At 35.5% G+C, this 20,372-nt stretch overlaps 1 protein-coding gene across 1 annotated transcript in view; it reads right to left on the bottom strand.

Moving 5' to 3' along the window:
- Window positions 1-20,372, bottom strand: part of RSRC1 (arginine and serine rich coiled-coil 1) — a 500,806-nt gene that overhangs the window by 14,133 nt on the left and 466,301 nt on the right. The window contains exon 6 of the mRNA XM_042781342.1: window positions 1,936-2,042. Within this exon, the coding sequence (XP_042637276.1) occupies window positions 1,936-2,042 (107 nt within the window). The remainder of the gene's footprint in view (window positions 1-1,935; window positions 2,043-20,372) is intronic.

Here is a 20,372-nt window from a genome sequence, read left to right on the forward strand (position 1 = left end):
TTAGAGGAGGTCAGAACATGTGGCCTCCTTGCCGTTTTTGCAGTTTCTGAGGTGGTAAATCTTTATGGAAGTAGATTGCCTCATCTTCCTTCCACAGAGCAGCTGATGGGCTTGAACTGCCAACCTTCTGGTTAGCAGTCAAATGCCTTAAGCACTATGCCACCAAGAGCTCCTTTTAATAACTTGGAAAAGAGGCAGTAAAAATAAGTTTAAAAAGAATTATTAGTACTTAATACCAAGCAGGAAAGTGTCGTTTAGAAAAAACCCAGGATATTAACTATAGAGAACTAAGTCTTTCCACAGAAAGAAAATGTGGGTTTATCGTAAGAGAATCCATGAGATTTGAGAAGTCATGATGAACTTCAGAAAATATATACTAGGAAAGCAAATATTAAAATAAATTACGATTATATTAGGGCATATAAATGGCTTTATAATACACAATAGAAAGAGTTACAGATAATGGGCAACTATATTTATGTCCATTTCACAGCTCCAGTTTTTAGGACTTGTAGTGGTAAATTACAAAAAGTTCAAATGAAACCAAGAAAATGACAAGGCAGGGATCATGGTTATCCAGTCTGTTTCATGCTGTCCCCAGCATGCTACACAGGCTCAATCTGTCTCCTCACAGTGACCCCTTCTTGGGTTTCTGAGGCAGTATCTCTATAGAAGTAGATTGTCCAATCTTCCTTCCGAGGAGTGGCTGATGGGTTTGAACTGCCAGCCTCTGATTAGCAGTCAAATGCATTAGGCACTACGCTACCAGAGCTCCCTCCTATAGTAATGGAAAAGATATTTCTCTCACTCATAATAAAGGAAATGGCAATGGGAACAACAGATCAATTTCCACCAATCATGTCAGTCATTATAAAAGAAAGTCTGATAGGACCTGGTGTTGAGCAGCATGCGACAGGCAGACATTCCTTGCACTTTTGGGTGGAATCTGAATTGGTACAACGTTTTTGGAGGATGATTTTGGCAACGTGTACTAAAATAAACAACACTGACCTTTAAACCAACAACTCCACCTTGAAAAATTTATCTTGAAATCATCTTGAAAAATTATCAAGGTGATAATAATGGACATTTACAAAGATGTAAGTTATAGCTCCAAACTTACAACTACTTAAATATTCAACTACAGAGAGCAAATGAATTATGATTCATTTGTCTGCAGGATATTATACAGACATTTTACATATTAACAGATGTAGAGTATTTCTGAATATGTGGCTAACTATAACCATGCCTTTGTTACATGTATGTTATTAAAAGAATACATGTATTTCATAGTAGAATGCCTTTTCCTACTAACAGAACATAAATTTCTAAAAGTGGTCCTGTTAATTAGTGAAAAATACATGAGGTAGTCAACAGAACTGAAATACTAATCAAAACTCCTTTTACTAGAGCTGAATAAGTGACACCCATACCTCAGTTATTGTTCTTAGTTGCCATCAAGTTGATTCCAACTCACGGCAACCCCAAGTGTGCAGAGTAGAACTGCTCCACTGGGTTTTCAAGGCTGTGATCAGTATATATTTGTTCTTATTTGGGTAACAGTTTTATTTTTAAAGTCCTTTTCTAACTTCTTTCTAACAATGTCAGTTCAAAAAGTGTATACGTCTGAAAAGAAAATTGTATATGCTCATGAAATATGTATTACTTTACAGAACTGTCATGTTGACATCTTACTTGGTCTTTTCAGTGAATTTTAAAAGAAAAATGTTATCAGATCCATTTTTAAGGTACATTTTTGTACAAGGTAAACTTGAACTGATTCTCAATCGATACATTCTCTAACCTTCCCGAACTCTCTCACCCTACTTCATCTATTAGCAGAAGCACTCGTATTTAAGTAAAATCCAGTAAAAAAACATCTCTTTATTTGGAGTCCAAAGTCTTATTCATAATGCCTAAATGAAAACTTACCTTTTTGACTTCTTTACTTGATCTGAATGTCTGCTGAACAAAAGAATCACTTTCAATAGCTTCAATTTCTCTTACTCTTTTTACTTGTTCTACGAGGGTGGCTTGGTCTGAAAAAGACAGTAAATGGTCAGTGTATTTTGGGGTAAGCTTGTTAACAACACTGTACGTAAGTGATATTCTTTAAGAGGAAATTTTACTACTTGTAAAATATAATTGGGTGGAAAAAAAGGACACTGTAGTTAAGCTATAACAACAAAGAAACTTTCCTCTCTGAAACCCACAAATCAGCATTCCTACAAACTAAGACTCCCAAGTCTAAAATGTTTCTGAGAAGGCACTACTATAATGATCCTAGCTAATCTGGTAGGAAGTTTTCGTTCTTTCTTTTTTTTCCCCAAACTTTTATTTTTAACTTTTTATCATGGAAATGCATACAAAAAGAATAAGAGCCCAACTATACCTATCCCCCGGCTTCTATAATCATTAATTTTCTATTACTCTTATTTAATCTATTCCCCTCCTTCGATTCTTTTTCTATTGGATGGACCTGAACTATTTAAAAGTAACTCCCATGTCACTTCTAAATATTTTAGTATGCATCTCTGATAAGAACTTAAAAAATTAACTACAATATCATTTTCATACCCAACAAGATGATCAATAATTCCTTAATATCATTTTATACAGTCCAAATTTAATTTTCATTGATTGTCTAAAAAAAAATGTCATTTTCTATAGTTGGTTTGTTTGAATCAGGATCCAAACACAGTCCACATGCTGCACTTGGTTGTAAGTCTCTTTTAATCACTTACAGTTCACTGTTCTCCCTTTCATTGCCATTTATTTATTGAAGAAACTGAATAATTTATTGTGTAAAATTTTCCACATACTGGACTGGAATAACATTAGCTTCCATTCTGGATGGGCTGATCATCCTCACAGAATCATTACCCATGCTCCTCTATCCCCCACAGTTTGTGTAAACTAGTAGTTAGTAGCAAGAATGCATCATAGATGGTGCTGTGCAAATCCTGTCAATCATATCAGGATTTGCTTCTCCCATTTTCAGTGATGTTAAGCTTAATCAGTGAGTCCAACATGATGTCAGCCTGACCCTTCCATTAGAAAGTTCTCTGTCAGTCTTCTACTTAATGGTTTAGCAGACACTGATGTTTGTTGCTGAGATCCACTATTTTATAAGAAGTTGCAAAATGGTAATTTTCTAATTGTATTATTCTTCCATCATTTATTAGCTATGATTCTTCTATAATGAAGCACTTCTCTTCATGGACTACTGACTGTGAGATATAATCTCTACAGTATAAATGCTTGATTCTTTCCCTTATTTATCAATTTTGGTCCAAAGGTGACCAAAGATGGCCATCATAAGTTCATGAATATTTATATTGGTAATGCACTTCAGTCCTGGTAGTAATTTTCATATTTTGATGCTCAAATTACTTTCTCTTTTGCTGGTGAGAATATCTTCATATGGGTTCCTGCATCCTTTTGCTATGATCTCCAGTGAAGGGGTGACAAGATGTTCCAGGCTCATCTTGTACAGTAGTTCAGAAGTATCATCACTTCTGAATCTTTTCAGTGGGTGGGTTAGGAAATACACATTTTAGAAGAGAAAAACTAATATGAGTGTACACTGATATTACCAACCAAATTAAAGATGACAGGATTTTTACTTAATGTCTTTGATTTTATATTGGTATCTCTTTTAGAGCTTTAATGAAATGATCAAAAAGTACTTATTTATCTTTCCTAATATGTGAGTATGTATTAGTTTCAAAATAATAATATAAACATTACCATTAACAAGATAATTTAATATAGTTAAATTTTTTTTTTTTTGACCTTAGGGTTTATTTCACTGATGAATTGTCAAAATGCTATGCTTTAAAGTCACTTAAAATAATTTCCATGTGATTATGCTACTAATTTGATATAAAGTTAGGTTCACTTGTTCAGTTTTTCTAGAAATTTAGGTCTTGCTTGGTTTAATGTTTTTGTGATTAATATCTGCTTTTTAATTGTGTAAAACATTTAAATGGACTGGGTGGTGCAAGCAATTTGAGGTCAGCTGCTAACTTAAATGGTGGTAGTTGGAATGCACCCAACAGCTCTGCACAAGAAAGGCCTGGTGAACTGCTTCACAAACATTATAGCCAAAAAACCCCTTCAGAGCAGTTCTAATCTGCAAAACACAGGGTCACCATGAGTTAGAATTAACTCAATGGCAATGGGTTTCATTTCATTTTAAAGTAAAAATTTAAAACATCATACAGAGACGTCTGGGTTTCTATCTCTCTTTCCTCCCCTTTTCCTCCAACCCATAGGCAATCTTTTATTCTACTAGGATTTTAAATTAAGTTTTAGATTATCTTTCCATTGTTTATTTATGAAAATGTAAGTACACATATTCTCCCTGTTCTTACAGAAAATCAGCATACTACACACTCCTATGCCCATTACTTTTTCACTTAACAATGTATCTTCACTACCACTCCATCACAGTATAGAGCCTTTCTCGTTCCATTTTACAGTGGCATCAGGAGTCTATTTTATGGTTTTAAGATAGGGTTCCCCCCCCCCCACCAATGTCATATTAATGGTGATTTGAGTTGTTTCTTGCCACATGCATTTGTCATTTCATATTTTCTCATATGCTAGTTGAGCAGAAAACAAATGCTGTTCAAACTCTTGTTTTAACCTGTGTAAATATATAGTTGAATTAGGGCCCACAGTGTTAAAATTTTGGGGTTTTAGACCTTACAGATAATAGCTAGATTTATTTTCTAAAAAACAACTGTAATGACTGATTTGGAAGAACATGGAGTTATTTGCATCAAAGTAATTTTTACACCCTCACAGATCTAAGCTGAAAAGGTGAAATATTACAGAAATAAATAGAAAGAGTACGAAAAGTATTTTGGTTTCCTAATTCAATAAAAACGAACATTCTCTGAAAATTCTTTAGCCTTACTTCAGTCAATCACAAAATACAATTTTACAGTCTTGTGCAAACTCCAGTTTACTTAAGAGAAAGATAGCGATTCTGAAGATGTGTCCCTGACAGCTGTAAATGGTCTTTTTGCATGGTGAAATCACACATGGAATGCTTGGAAGTTGCAGCCATCAGAGCTAAAACTCTCATCTTTGGAATAAGTTTCCTATATAAAAGCAAGAAGCACTGTCAAAGTATCTTGGAAGAGCCATAGTTCCACATGCTTTAGTGTAAAAGCTCCTCTGGATTTTAATTACGCAATGTACAAATTGAGCATATGAAATGAGAAGAGTCTTTGCCCAGGTGATATTAACATTAACATTCCATACTACTGGGCAATATTTTTATTAGGTGCATATATAATAGGGCTACTACAACAAAGAGAAATCATAACGGATACCATTCCACATGATTCAATTGTAATTTCTTAGTCAATATGAGAACATTTGTTTGTATAGGTTTTAACTAGTCTCCCTAGGATTATTTCACAACCACTAATTCCCAAACAAAAGACCGGTCTTTCTGACTGCAGGATGGTCTCCTATGTACCGACTGTTTGACCTCTCAGATTTTTTCTCTAACATATTCTCTCATTTGGATTTGCAAAGCACATCATTAGTATTAAATGTCAGAGGTGAGCTCACAAACAGTACTTGATATCTAAAGCTTCCAGAGTTTGTATCTTTAAACCTGGACATACAACCAGCTCCTAAATCAAATAAAAGTTTTATCATAGAAGCTGACCAATGGGCCAGTATGCTTAACAAAACAGCAGTGGGTAAATTATAAAGAGAGGAAAGAGAAAGATCAGAGGAAACTGGAACATTATTTTCTTTGTGCTTCTCTAAAAATGCTGTCAGGGTTATCAAAGTGATAGGGCAGATAGGAGACAGCCACTTTGCCTGACTTACAAAAGGAAAATAAACCAGTGTAGCCTTTTTCTTTCAATGTGGGGACAATTTTAGTGGTTGTAAGAGAGTGGTATTTAAATTAAATTTTGAAAGATTCATGGGAAATTTACATTTTCAGCCCTGTAACAGCTTAGCTCTGTGCTGTCTGAAAACAACAGGCATAAAAAAGTCTTCAATTGTTACACACTCAAAATTCTAATCTCAACGTACACAAATGCACATATTAATTATACCCTATCATTTTTGGAAGCATGCTAAGATATCAAGAATACAGTAGTCCCCCTTTATCCACTGCTTTTGCGGTTTCACTAATCCATGGTTAAACGTGGTCAGAAAATGTTAAGTAAGAATCGTGATGAAATCTTGTTCCGTCCCTGCTATCCAGTCTGGGATGTGAATCATTCCTTTGTCCACTGTATGAGTACTGTATATGCTACCCACCTGTTAGTAATTACTATTACTCTCTTATTGTGTCTAATTTATAAATTAAGCTTTATCATAGGTATGTATATATAGGACAAAACAGCATTTATAAGGAATGGTACTATCTGTGGTTTCAGTCATCCATTAGGGATCTTGGAACATATCCTCCCTCAGCAGATAAGGAGGGACTATCATGTACATTGGGAACTCTGGTGGTGTAGTACCTAAGGCACTTGACTGCTAACCAGGAGGCTGGCAGTTCAAACCTACCAGCCACTCCTCAGAAAGAAGGCTGGGCAATCTACTTCCATAGTGATACTTCCTTGGAAACCCAAAGAGGGGTCATTATGAGTTGGGTCCAACTCGTCAGCACATAACAAGAACAAGAACAAGAACAACAACCATGTACACTAAATTGTTTTTTATTCAGTTTCTTAAAGTATACACGCCAATTTGTCATTTATAAATTCTACACCAATTTTAAGATTGGGGAAAATGTGAATTAAAACTAGTTGCTGTTACTATGCTTTACATTAATGTCTATAGCACATAATCAGCCAGGAGGTAAAAGCAAAGACCAAGTTTTAGCCACAATCAAAATCACAGAATGTTTTTAGACATTAACATGAAAGAAACATAATCCATTAGCATGTAAAGCTTTTTGATAAACACTCTATTGGTAAATATAAAGACTTCCATATGTTGTTTGTCAGATGTCAGTAGAAGAGATACGTATCTCATACTCAATTCTAACTGCCATTGAGCTGATTAGTAAGAGGAAAATAATGGAATCTGAAAGCTAAATTACTACAGCTTGAAAAAAAAAAAGAAAGAAAAAGAACTCACTGCATTCCCTTCAGGGTGAAAAATTAAAATCAAACATTTTATTAATTATTGCTAATATATTTTAGAAAAATTAGGTTCCTCTGCTATCTCTAATTACAGTAATATATCTCAAATATTATAGTTGGATAGTAACAACCTATTCCACCTGATGCAACATTCATAGAATTTTCTTTTTAAAATACTACTATATGACACATTTAAGATTAGTAAATAAAGCTGGTAAGGTCCAATATAAGCCTTTCATTTGAGAAGACAAAGTTTTAATGTGTGCTCCATTTGTAGTTTACAAACCAACCACATCTAAATTGGAAGCAATGTTAGGCTGACAACAGCAGATGGCACTATCACACAAGATGTAATCCTGGGATAAAAGGCAACCTGACTCTCAGCAAAGACCTCTTAGACATGTACAAAAATCTCATCTTCAACAGACTCCTTCTGAATATTAATATTTTATGAATTTCCCCAAAGTTAAAATGCATTTTATGTTACAAAGAATTTGGGTAGGTTGGCTTATAGTTATTGAGTTACTTATGTTACTCTTCTCTTCCAGGGGAAAAAAAAAAAGGTATTTATATACTAATAGCATTGCTACAAATACATGAATAATACAAAAGAATATCTTATTTTCAGATTGAAATGACTCGAATTGTAGTCAAGGATGGAAACATCTACGAAATTCCTTCCTGTGGTGCAATATAGACACTGAAAAACAAAATGAAACAGAGCAAAACCCTCTGAAGTATAAAAAAGCATTTAAGTGCTGTATAAGAATGAAAAAAGTGAAAAGCAACAACAAACTTCTATTTGACTATTTAGTTGACTGTTTAGTAACATTTGCAAACAAATGAAACATCCCATAAAGCTTACTAGGAATTCTAAAGTTATAAAACAATATTTCATGAACACAAATTTTAACACAACATAGACATAGATTTCCCTTTCAAATCCAACAATGCAGTACACTGCCGTCAAGTTGGACCTGACTCATAGCGACCCCTCCTTGGGTTTCCGAGGTGGTATCACTATGGAAGTAGATTGCCCAATCTTCCTTCCAAGGAGTGGGTGGGGGGTTTGAACTGCCAGCCTTCTGGTCAGCAGTCAAATGTCTTCAGCACTACACTACCAGAGCTCTTTCCCTTTCAACTAGTGCATTTCAAATAAGTTTCCTTTATAAAGCATACCAAAAATACATTAGATATCTATCCCATCTCAACATGTTAAGGTTGTTCATAGAACCCATATTCTTGGGCACAAACTGCTGCAACTAACATCCACAAATAAGACGAAGGACGAAAAAATGTCTTAAGCAAAATGGAGCTTGTCTTAGTCTTCTGGAAGCTTGTGCGAATACCAAGTTATGCCAAGAAGGCCCCTGAGGTGTCTCTAATAACAACCACCTCCTCTGGATAGAGTCCAAGACAGATTCACCTTACATTAAACCATCACCCATATCAGATTAAGTAAGTGGGGTAAGTTTAATGTGACTGTAGCACTGGAGAAGAATTATTAATAAGTGCAAGTGAATTCAGCATCAGATTAGGCTTTATCTAACGAAAAAAACCTACATGGAATGCCCCTTTTAGCTCCCCTCACCTGGAATGCTCCTACCTTTGCTGAATCCTCCCTGTCATTTAAGGCCATTCCTAAAGCTCACCTTTTGGCAATGCCTTCCCTTGCCCCTCCAGAGAAAAGGGGCCTCTTCCATAATTCATTTGACTCTTAGCATATGTTGCCTTGTGCTGATATTAATCATGAGAGCTTCATCTCCCCAGCTGGAGGGCACATACCCCTTTGTGTCACCTCTAGAACTTAGTGTGATGTGCTCTATTTTTTAGTAAGCAGTCAATAAACATTTGTTGCACAACTAAGAATGAAAGGGCATTAAAGTAACCATTAAAAAAAACTTCATGGGGGAGATATCAAATTATATGCGTTATTTTGTAACTTAAGAAATTAAATGTCTTTTTAAGTGGTTATTTAAAGAACTCTGGATTGAGAGTGTCAGGGTTAAACTCTGTCTCTGCTATTTATTAGCTGTGTGACTTTGGAGCAAGTGGTTTAATCTGGAGCAAATGGTTTAATCTGTGATGATGTCAGTTTTCTCAGCTGTGGCACACGGATAATATGTTAAACATCATAGGATGGATGAGTAACTTCCTCCCTCCTTTCCTTCCACAAACTAGGGAGTTAGCAACAAATAAGAGAATTTCTTCTCTCATGGAACTTATAAACTAAAAAACAAACAAAAACAAAAACAAACAAACTGTCATTGAGTCGATTCTGACACACAGTGTCAGAATGAGTTTCTGAGGCAGTGAATCTTTAGAGAAGTAGATTGCCCAGTCTTCCTTCCATGGAGTGGCTGTTGGGTTTAAATTGCCAACCTTCTGGTTAGCAATCGAATGCCTTAAACAAGTAAGCAATATCATGTCAAAGAAAATAAATCAGGGTAGAGAAGTAGAAAGGAGGAAAAGGGGCTATTTCAGCTGGGGTAACCAAGGAAGTCCTTGAGATCCTGAGATAGTGATACTGCAGCAGAGAGAAGAATGACTTGAAGGAACAAGCCATGTGAGTCTAGGAAATGACATGTGATAAGTCTCAACACGGGGCTAAGGAAGCAAAAGAAGCATTCAGTAAACAATAGCTATCATTAGGAAAAGTACTAGGAGCTCTGGTAGCATAGTGCCTAAAAAGCACTTGACTGCTAACCAGAAGGCTGGTGGTTCAAACCCACCAGTCACTCCTTGGGAGGAAGGTTGGGCAATCTACTTCCGTAGTGATACCACCTCGGAAACCCAAAGAGGGGTCGCTATGAGTAGGGTCCGACTCCATGGCACATAACAACAACAACAGAAACAGTACTAAAGCACTAATTTCCTGCCATTTTCACGAAGGATTTGGCTAAACATAAATTGTATATACTCTTCAAAATTTTTGATAGGATGGTTTTAAGCTGGCAACGCTATCTCTGAGAAGGCACAAAAGGCCCAGCTGAATTTCTCACCCACCAAGCAGACATCAGAGTCCACTCTGACTCTGGAGGCTGTTGCTGAGTGGGGATCAGAGATTGGCTGACACACACCCAGGGTCTAGTGACTCAAGGGATGGGAGGTCCTGTCAGTTCCTCATGGATGTTTCATAACATAAACTATCCTAAACAGGATTTACATGGTAGAAATCATGTTTTCAAGCAAACCTATTTTAGTCTATTGTCTGCAGAACCACCGAATTTTTTCTTTTCATCAATAATACTTGGTATGCCTTTCTACAGGGGAAGGTCAGAGAGGCTTAATTTTTCACTTAAATGGCAATTAAAAGGGGCAGATGAGCTGTTTTTGAAGCAGCAGTAACTAGCTTGCTGGCGGTTCAAACCCACCAGCCACTCCTCGGAAGGAAGGTTGGGCAATCCTACTTCCGTAGTGATACTGCCTCGGAAACCCAAGGAGGGGTCGCTATGAGTCGGGGCCGACTCGACGGCACATAACAACAACAACAACAACAAGTAACTAGCTTACATTTAAGATACTCTGCACTCAGCACTTTACATGGAATACCTCGTTTAAATATCATAGTACCTGGAGAATACTATTATTATTCTCACTTTAGAGATGACGAATGCAGGCTAGTAAGTAATTTGGCCAAGGTTACATGCCAGCTGGTGGTGGAAGTGGGATCAATCCCTGGATCGTGATTCAGTCATTATTTCCCAATCAAGTGGACTTTCTTTTTTTTACCTACTCATGCCAAGCAGTGAATCCTTTTTATACTCTCTTCCCATTCATTTCTAGAAATAATAAGTGTTCTTGACACTATTCTTATTCTGCATTTTAATGTATATTAATTCAGTAAAATGCAATCTACCTTTAGATGGATAGGAGATGATGGCACGTAACAACAACAACATAGATCTCTACATGATCTATCTATTTAGCCATCTTTTGGGATTAGCTTGAGGTAGATTTTCAGAATCTTTCAGTTATGAAAAAAGTTTTTAAAGAACTATATATGTCACAAGAGCTGGTGGTACAGTGGGTAAGGCATTTGGCTGCTAACCAGAAGGTGATTCAAACTCACCAGCTGCTCTGCGGGAGAAAGATGGGGCAATCTACTTCTGTACAGATTTACAGCCTTGGAAATCCAAAAGGTGTCGCTATGAGTCAAAATCGACTTGATGGCAGTGAGTTTTGTTTTTTTCTTAATATGTATGTCACATTCCAAAAACTTTTATAAATGAATTAAAAAGCAGTTACTAGAAAATCTAGCATCTTTTACTTAAGCCTACAAACAACTTGAATAATAAATTATCACTTGAGAGTTGTTCTTTATTTATTGTGCAACAATTGTTGTTAGCAAAAACTAGAATGGCTTCTGTGAATTTGACTAAACTAACAAAAAGCCCACTGGACTATTTATCTCCACTGAAGATGTGACCTGCCACACTGAATACCTTCCTCTCTTGACTTCCCTTTCCCTCAGTTCTCTGCAGAGGCACTGCAGATGTTCAACAACAGCAAAATCAATCTGTTTACACTCTCTTCTTAAATGAGATTTGAGGTTTTCTACTCTTTCTCTTTTAATCAGCTTCTGGATATTCAGGCTAAGAGGATAACAATTATGAGAACACACTGTAAAATTCTAGAAAAGTTAGATATCGAAACGCAATGACAAATTACTAAAGCAGTCATGCTATGCTTTCTTTGACATCATCTCAAAATATTCTTAGTTTTAAACAAATTGTTGGTCAAAATTTTTATCTGTTTACAATATATCTATTCTCCAAATAGCCAACTACAGAGATTACTGCCTTATGCTTATTTCAAACATAATCAACAGAGGTAGTCAAATCCACTTTAATGGAGTGGAAAGAAATAATAATTTCAATAAAGCTAAAGATAGTGGAAGTTTTCTCATTTTAATAGGGTATAAGCAGAACAGAAAATAGCTTGAGGTCTATCAGTTACTGCTTGCTGTCCATTTTAATTCTAGAATTCTTACTGACTCTAATTAAAATTCTGTAGATGGGAGAGTTGTATGTTTCTAAGGAACTTGCAGTGAACGCTGTCTGCCAGCCATCTCCAAACACCCCATAACCACACACAGCTCGCCTGTCAGGAGAGCTAACACAGACATCGCGGGCACACCACATTTGTCACTGTGGCTAATATCAGAGATACGCAGCTCTTTTTTCTTAGCACACAAAAGCAAGATATGTAATTCAATGCTCAATTTACCCTTGTCTCGCAGGAGATTTTTCCCCGCTAATTGATAGAAATTAAGCCATTAATCAAGCCACTAGCCATCATTCAAACCAGGGAAGATGAATACAAACTTTCATCATAACCACCTTCCCCATTTTAGTGTTCATTAGCATTAATTTTTAATGTAATTATGCTATTCTTTTACGCTGAGCTCATAAATTACTGCTCTTTTGTTGTTGGCTGGCCTTGTAAAATCCAAACTAATGCTTTGTGCTCTGATCTTAAAGGCAATTACTAGGTTCTTCTATCTTTTATATCTTTGCATCCCCAATAACCTTTATATATAATGAACACACATGACTGACTATGTCTGTTTTTTTATGTCTCTATATAAATCTCTGTGAATATATAAATGTAGTCAAATGTATCTACCATAAACATATATATACATCATACCACATGTTACAAAATATAGATATTAATATAAAAATAAGATCTCACAAATTCATAATGTAGTAAAGTTAGATTTTTATAACAAATTAGAGAGGACAGAAGAATATTAGTAGCTGGCTATTACAAACATTTGCAAAGGGAAAAAAAACTATTAAAAGTAGAAAGAATAACTGAAATTTTAAAATTCCTGATTCTTTACCTATGATTATTGTCTCTTGTTATATCCTTATTATTATTATTATTTTAAAGTTGTGCTGGAATCTGAAAACCAATGAGATGGAAATGAAGAGTACTGAAAGAGCAAAAGAACCATTTATCCAGAAGTATGTTTATAAACCCATATGATAATTCCATAATCTTTTATTTTACAAAGTAGATCCCTCAGTTCATTAGAGAATTATAGTAAAATGAAAAGACATATTTTCTAGAAAATTTTCTAGAAAACTATACTGAGCACAGAAGCAACAGAGCCACTTAATCGTCTATCTTAGAGATGGTGCCAAGATGTACCCTCCTATATGCCCCCAAAAAGCACTGGTTATGCTCATTCCTAGGTACAGAGATTTAAACAAACAAAAAAAATCTCTCTTTTCTTTCATCATCCCACTAACGCCTCTGCTTTCACTTGCAAGTTGTTATGTTTTGGCCATACAGTCACTAGGAAAAAGATGCTGTGTGGCATTAAGATCAGTGAAATAAAACTTACTGGGGAACCTACTAGCAGCCACTGGTGTTAGTGCCAGCCCAGTCACTTTTTGGATTGCACAGTGGCAGCCGACCACTAATGCCAACGACCGGGGTAAAGGATGAGGAATATACTCAGTAGTCTTCAACCAAGAAAGTTTTATGGGAGTGTAAAATGTAGCTACTGGGGAAAATAGTTTGGTAGTTCCTCAAAAAGTTAAACATGAAAATACCATATGACCCAGCAATTCCACTCCTAGGTATATGCTCAAAAGTATCGAAAGTTGTGATTCAAAATAAACACATACACCAATGTTTACTGCAGCACTGTTCACAATAGCTAAAAGGTAGAACAACCCACATGCTCATCAACAGATGAATGGATAAACAAAATGGACTTTATACATGTAATGTAAAGATTAGAAGTTCTGATTCATGCCATCACATAGATGAACCTTGAAAATGTTATGCTGAGTGAAATAGGTTAGACAAAAAGGACAAATATTATATGATCCCACTTAATATGAAATATCTAAAATAGGTAAATTCATCAAAATAAAAGATTAGCCAGAGGATAGGTGAAGGAGAAATGGGGAGTTAAAAAAAAAAAAAAAAGATTTTAAATTATTAACTTGTTAAAGTCTGAAGATGGTGATGATCAGTTTGATTTCATCTTATTTTTCCTCCCAAGGCTAGTTCTTTATTTCTTTTCATCTTTAATAGAAAGTCATACATGGATTAGACTTGATTCCCTAAACCATGGGAGAATCAGACTTGATTATCTAAACTGTGGGACTTGTTAACCCAGGATAAGCAGATGTAAGAGTTCAACTCTTCTGTGACCTGTTCTTTTGTGATGTCAAAAGCAAATAGGTACCTAGCAAATTTGTCTTTGAGTTTAATGTACTCCATAAAAAATAGTGAGTTCTAACACCTATTCCTATAAGCATTTTATGTTTGGGCTCTTAAGTCTAAAGAAAATAGAGTCTATGGCTCCATGTGCCTTAATTTCCCTGAAAATATTGGTAAAAACAGTGGGGTTCAGAAACAGGAAATGAAATTAATTCAGACAATATGCATTTAATGTCTATATATGCCAGATGCTAGACTAGATGCTGGAGATTTCTGGTTTGAAATGACATAGTTTATGCACTCTCAAAGTCCATGGGCCAGATAGAACTAACTTTATTTAGAACATTTATGTATAAGTGGTTATATGACCTGACTGTATAATGGTTAGTTACAGGGATTTGTTTGTGTTTACAAAGTGCCTTTGCATCTGTTATTTCACTTGCTCTTGAAATAGCCATAACTGTATTAATAAAATACCCTCATTTTCAAGTAAGATACTTGATACTCTCAAAGTTTAAGACACACTGTAAAAGGCAGATGTGGGATACGAAACCAACTCTTACACTTCAAATCCTGTACTTCATACCAGGTGGCTCCTTGGCCTTTAATCTCTGATAGCCTTACTGGTGAATAATTGTAATTGTGCATGCTCATTTGATACAATTCATCATATCTCTATACAATTTTGATCTTTTAAACAGAGTTGTGATAGGAAGGAAGATAGCAGATGATAGAAGATACTGATTTCTCTTTCCTACAAGCAAAAGTATTTTACTAAAATGTTAGTACAGCACATAAAATCATCAAGCTTAAAGAAATAACTAAATATTTTTAATTGCATTTCTAAAAATGACCTCCACTGAGGTATAACTTATATATAATAAATAACGACACTTATTTTAAAGCCTATAATTTGGTGAGTTTTGACAAATGTATACACCTGGTAACTACAACCACACTCAAGACATAGAACGTTTTCACCACCACCACAATTTTCCTAGTGCTGCTCTGCAGTCAATCCCTATCTGTACCTGACCCAAGACAATCACAGATTTGCTGGCTGCTACTGTCCAGGAATCTGCATTTCCTAGCATAGTACACTCCTTCATGCTTGACATCTTTGACTTAGTACAATACTTTTGAGACTTATCGACGTTGTTGGGTATATTTGTTGGGTATTCCTTTTATTGCTGTTAGAATTCTATTATATGAATATCCACAATTTGCTTCCCTATCACCTGTTGATGGGCATTTTGCTTGTTCAGGTTCTTATTTTTAAAACAAAGTTGCTATAACATTTGTATGTAAGTTTTTGTGGGAACATATATTTTCATATCTCTTGCTTAAATACCTAACATTGGAATAGCTGGCTTATATTTTTAACTTTATAAGAAATTGCCAAACCGTTTTCCAAAGTGGTTGTACTATTTTATACCCCCACCAGTAGTGGATTTACAGTACTGGCTGCTCTACGTTTTCACTAACATTTGGCATCATATTTTAGGTTGTAGCCATTCTAACTGGTGTGTTGTGGTATCTTATTGTTGTTTTAATTTGCATTTCCCTAGTGACTAAGGATGTGGAGTATTTTGTTCATGCAATTATTACCCATTCATATATCTTCATGTTTGAAATGTCTCTTCAAATTTTTGTTCATTTTTGATTGGGTTACCTTCTTATTATAGAGTTATAAATGTTCTTTAATTATTCTCAATATACATCCTTTGTCAGACGTATTGCTAATATTTTCTCCCAGTCTATGACTTGCCTTTCTTTTCCTTAAGGATGTCTTTCAAAGAGCAAAAAGTTTAATTTTTTTTTAAAGGTCCAATTGATCATGTTTTTAAATGGCTCAGGGTTTTTGTGTCTTATCCAAGAAATCTTTGCCTACCTCAAGGTTGCAAAGACATTCTCCTAGATGTTTTATCATTTCAGCTGTTGTATTATGGCCAATGATTGATTACAAATTTGTTGGGTAGAAAACCAGTTTGTGATCAGCTGCTAACCTTTAGTTTAAACCCACCCAACAGTGCTGTGAAAGAAAGCCTTGGCAATCTGCTTCCATGAAGATTATAGCAAAGAAAACTCTATGGAGCAGCCCATAGGGTAACACATGGAGGTGCTCTGAGACAGAACTGGCTCAGCAGCAATGGATTTTTTTTTTTCTTTTTTAATGACCCATTTCAAGCTAGTTTTTGTGTATGATGTGAGGTAAGGGTCAATGTTTATTTTCCCCCAAAAGGATATTCAGTTTTTTCAGCACCATTTGTTGAAAACACTTTCCTCATTTAACTGTTTTTGCATCTGAAATTTAATTGACCATATGTGTGTAGGCCAATTTCTTGTTTTTCCAGTTGCTTCCATTTATCTATATGTCTAAGCTTACAATAATCCACGGTCCTGATTACTATAGTTTTATAATAAGTTTTGCAATCAGGTAGTATAAGTCACCAAAATTTATTCTTTTTAAAAATTACTTTAATTACTCTAGATTGTTTGCATTTTATGTGAAATCGATCCTCAGTAAAAACCTTGCTTTTATCCTTTATGCTAAGTTTTAGCATTACCAAAACCAAAAAACTGAACTCACTGCTGTCAAGTTGGACTCGACTCATAGCAACCCCTCCTTGGGTTTCCAAGGCAGTATCACTACGGAAGTAGATTGCCCAAACTTCCTTCTGAGGAGTGGCTGGTGGGTTTGAACCACCAGCTTTCTGGTTAGCAGTCAAGTGCCTTAGGCACTATGCCAGTAAAATATATAATGAAATTCAATTTCAGGAATAATGTGAAATGCAAATGATTAATAAAATTAGAGACTATACATGTTAATTATTATGTTAGAAACTACACTGAAAATAAGAGCGTAATGGTGGTTCAGTGGTAGATTTCTCACCTTCCACACAGGAGACCCAGGCTCAATTCCCAGCCAATGCACAACTACACCTGTCTGTAGGTGGAGGCTTGAATGTTGCTATGATGCCAAATAGGTTTCAATGGAGCTTCTAGATTAAGATAGACTAGGAAGAAAGGCCTGGTGATCTACTTCTGAAAAATGGCCAGTAAAAACTCTATGCATCTCAACAGTCTGAGCCACAACTGATCATGGGGATGGTGCAGGACCAGGAGTATGCAGCGTTTCATTCTACTGTACATAGGGTCACCCTGAGCCAGGGCCCAATTTGACAGCTGCAGACAACAAGGCTTAAAGTAAATTTAGAAAACCACTGTCAGTTACTTATATAAAATTTAACAATAGTTTCTTGGGGAACTGATCAAATTGCCAAAAACGTTATTTATAAAAAATAGATACTGTTATTGCAAATCATCATTTTTTTTTTTTAATTTAAGAGCCAAAAATTGAACCACATTCATGCTACTTTATAAAGGAGCTGCCATGTAAGAAAACAGTGATCTAAATGACTAAAAAAATGTTGATGGTAAGATTTTTTTTTGTGTGTATGGTCAATGAACAGTGTCTAGAATATGTATTGAGGTATCACTGATGACAGAAAAATCAGAAGGGAAGATAAAGAATGACAGACAGCCCAGTAGATGGCAATTTTTCTAGGACTTTAAAGAACAAAAGGTGAGTTTAAGGAATCAAGGGTGAAGGCATATGTTTAAGAGTCTGAACGATTAGGGAAATTGCAACTGTCCGGGAACCAGAACTAGGGCATAGAGACTCCAAATTAAATAGATCAATAATCTACACTTCTCAGACTATCAGTTAAGAAGTGACATACATACACATCTTAAACTGTACTCCAAAGTCTGTTAATTATAATCTCCTTTCTATTTGGTCAACAAGAGCTCTGGTGGCATAGTGGTTAATGCATTTGGCTGCTAACAAAATTGTTGGCAATTAAAACCCACCCACTACTCTGAGGAAGAAAGACGAGGTAGTCTGCTTCTGTAAAGATTTACAGCCTTGTAAACCTGTGAGGCAGTTCTATTCTGTCCTATAGGGTTGCCATGAGTGGGAATTGACTCAATGGCAGTGGGTTCAGATTTTAGTTGGTTGATGAAGTTGCCAATACTTTGTCCTCATTACAGAGTGGGAATCAGACTCTTGGCTTTAATCAAGAAAAGTCCTACATTCCACATTATATTATTAAAGTGGACTGGGCTCTGTATGTGACTGTATGTTAAAATATCCCTGGCCAAACTATATCAAGGAATATATATATAATTCTAATTTGATTTAATTTATTGTTGCTAACTTTGGACAGACATGAAATATCTTTGCCAATGTAATGAAAATTATATGATAGAATATAATCAGAACCATGAATTGTATGCCTAGCTATATATATTTTTTCAATTAAAATACCCTGGTAGGGCAGGTGAATGATTTAATTTTTTAAATTCTACTACAAGGAAAAAAAAAAGTAGCAAACTTTTAAGTTGGAAATCTCCTATCAATAATGATCATACCCTTTACAAAAATGTAAAAAAGTTTGCATGTCATAATGATCAACAAAACAAACCACTCTCGGTTGATTTGCTGGATTAAACTGAGAGAGAATCTACAGAGACTCTATGTAGAGGCATTCAGCTATGATAAGGAGCAGAATAGTATATAAACAAAGGGATAAAGCAATTTGCAAATGGGAGACAAAACACATATTTTAGCTTATTCTTCAGTGACTCTGAAGAAAATAAGCCATTGGAACAAAGAAAGACTAATATTAAGTATTAATTTGCTTCTGTTAATAGTATTCTTTCACAGCAAATGATGCTTCAAATCATAACACTGCAAAGTAAACAGGCAAGTCCAATTTTATTTACAGGTGAAGTAAGTGACTGTGAAAATTAGTTCTAAATTCTATCTTCACAACTATATTATCTTAGGCAAGTGTTCCTGTTAAATTTCTGTCCTCTCTTCTGAGTTAAGATCTGATGTCTATTAAACTTCAAAAATGATCTGTGGAAGGAGGTGACACTTTGGCAGAGATGAGATTATTAGTTTCATAGGAGAGAACAGGGCCCTGTAGGACCGATACACTTGGAGGAAGGAAATATCCGGCATGAAGAATTGATTGAAAGATCCGGGCTGTGTGGATGCTGAACCCTGGGAAGAAGGTAGCACAAGGGGTTCTAAAGATGTGAACAAAGGTGACAGCCCAAGAAAGAAGATGGTGAAGAAAACCTTTACAATTGTCATGAGTGTACATGACAATCTACTGGTAACATCTCCAGTCAGGCTGGGAGGACAGTGGTCGGGGCATAATTTCAATCCTAAAAACATAATTTATGAGCAATCTATTCTTCATACATTTTAATTCCTCTAGATTAACATCAACCACCAACAGGTGACTGGTGTTCTAAAGATCTGTGATCTTTGGGAATGGGGAGATGGCAAATGCTAGTGGCAATTATTCTGTTGTATCTTAATATCTGAGCAGAAAATTAAAGGAGAAATGCATAAACCTCTTAAAGTGTACCTGCCAATTTGAAGCACCTGTAACTGGAATAATCAGGGAATACTAGGTATGTTTGACAAGCATGACATGAAGTCCAAACAGAAAAATGTAAAAAACATAGGAAAAAAATTCCAACTCATAAACACTAAGAATGATTAAAAATATAAATTTTAGATGCATGCACACATACATACACACTTGTAACACACTTCCAGTGTTACTTAAACTCAGTTAATAATTACAAAAATGATATAACAATATTAACACTAAAAATAAACCTTTGAAAATGAAACCACTGCAAATCCACAATTAATGTTAAACATTTCAAGAACAGTTTTTACAGGCTGACTCAGGGCTTGATCCTGGCAGCCAGATGGACATAGGAGGTCAATAATCCAGAAGCAACGAGACAGTGATTAGTCAGACAGTAAAACAAGTCCCTGGAAGCAATTACTGTCCAACACGTCAGAAAGCCATTTGACCAAAATAGTAAGAAAATGGATTTAGAAGGTAAGTTTCAGCATCTCCCTGCTGCCCTCCTTTTAAAAATCTTGTATAGTAAACACATTCATAAAACCAGTTTCTACCTCAAACGATAATTATTGATTGAAAGGAGTCTTTGTTGAAAAGT

This window comes from Orycteropus afer, unplaced genomic scaffold (genome assembly GCF_000298275.1).
Source record: "Orycteropus afer afer isolate SDZICR_OR568_19922 unplaced genomic scaffold, OryAfe1.0 scaffold00109, whole genome shotgun sequence".
NCBI lineage: Eukaryota > Metazoa > Chordata > Mammalia > Tubulidentata > Orycteropodidae > Orycteropus > Orycteropus afer.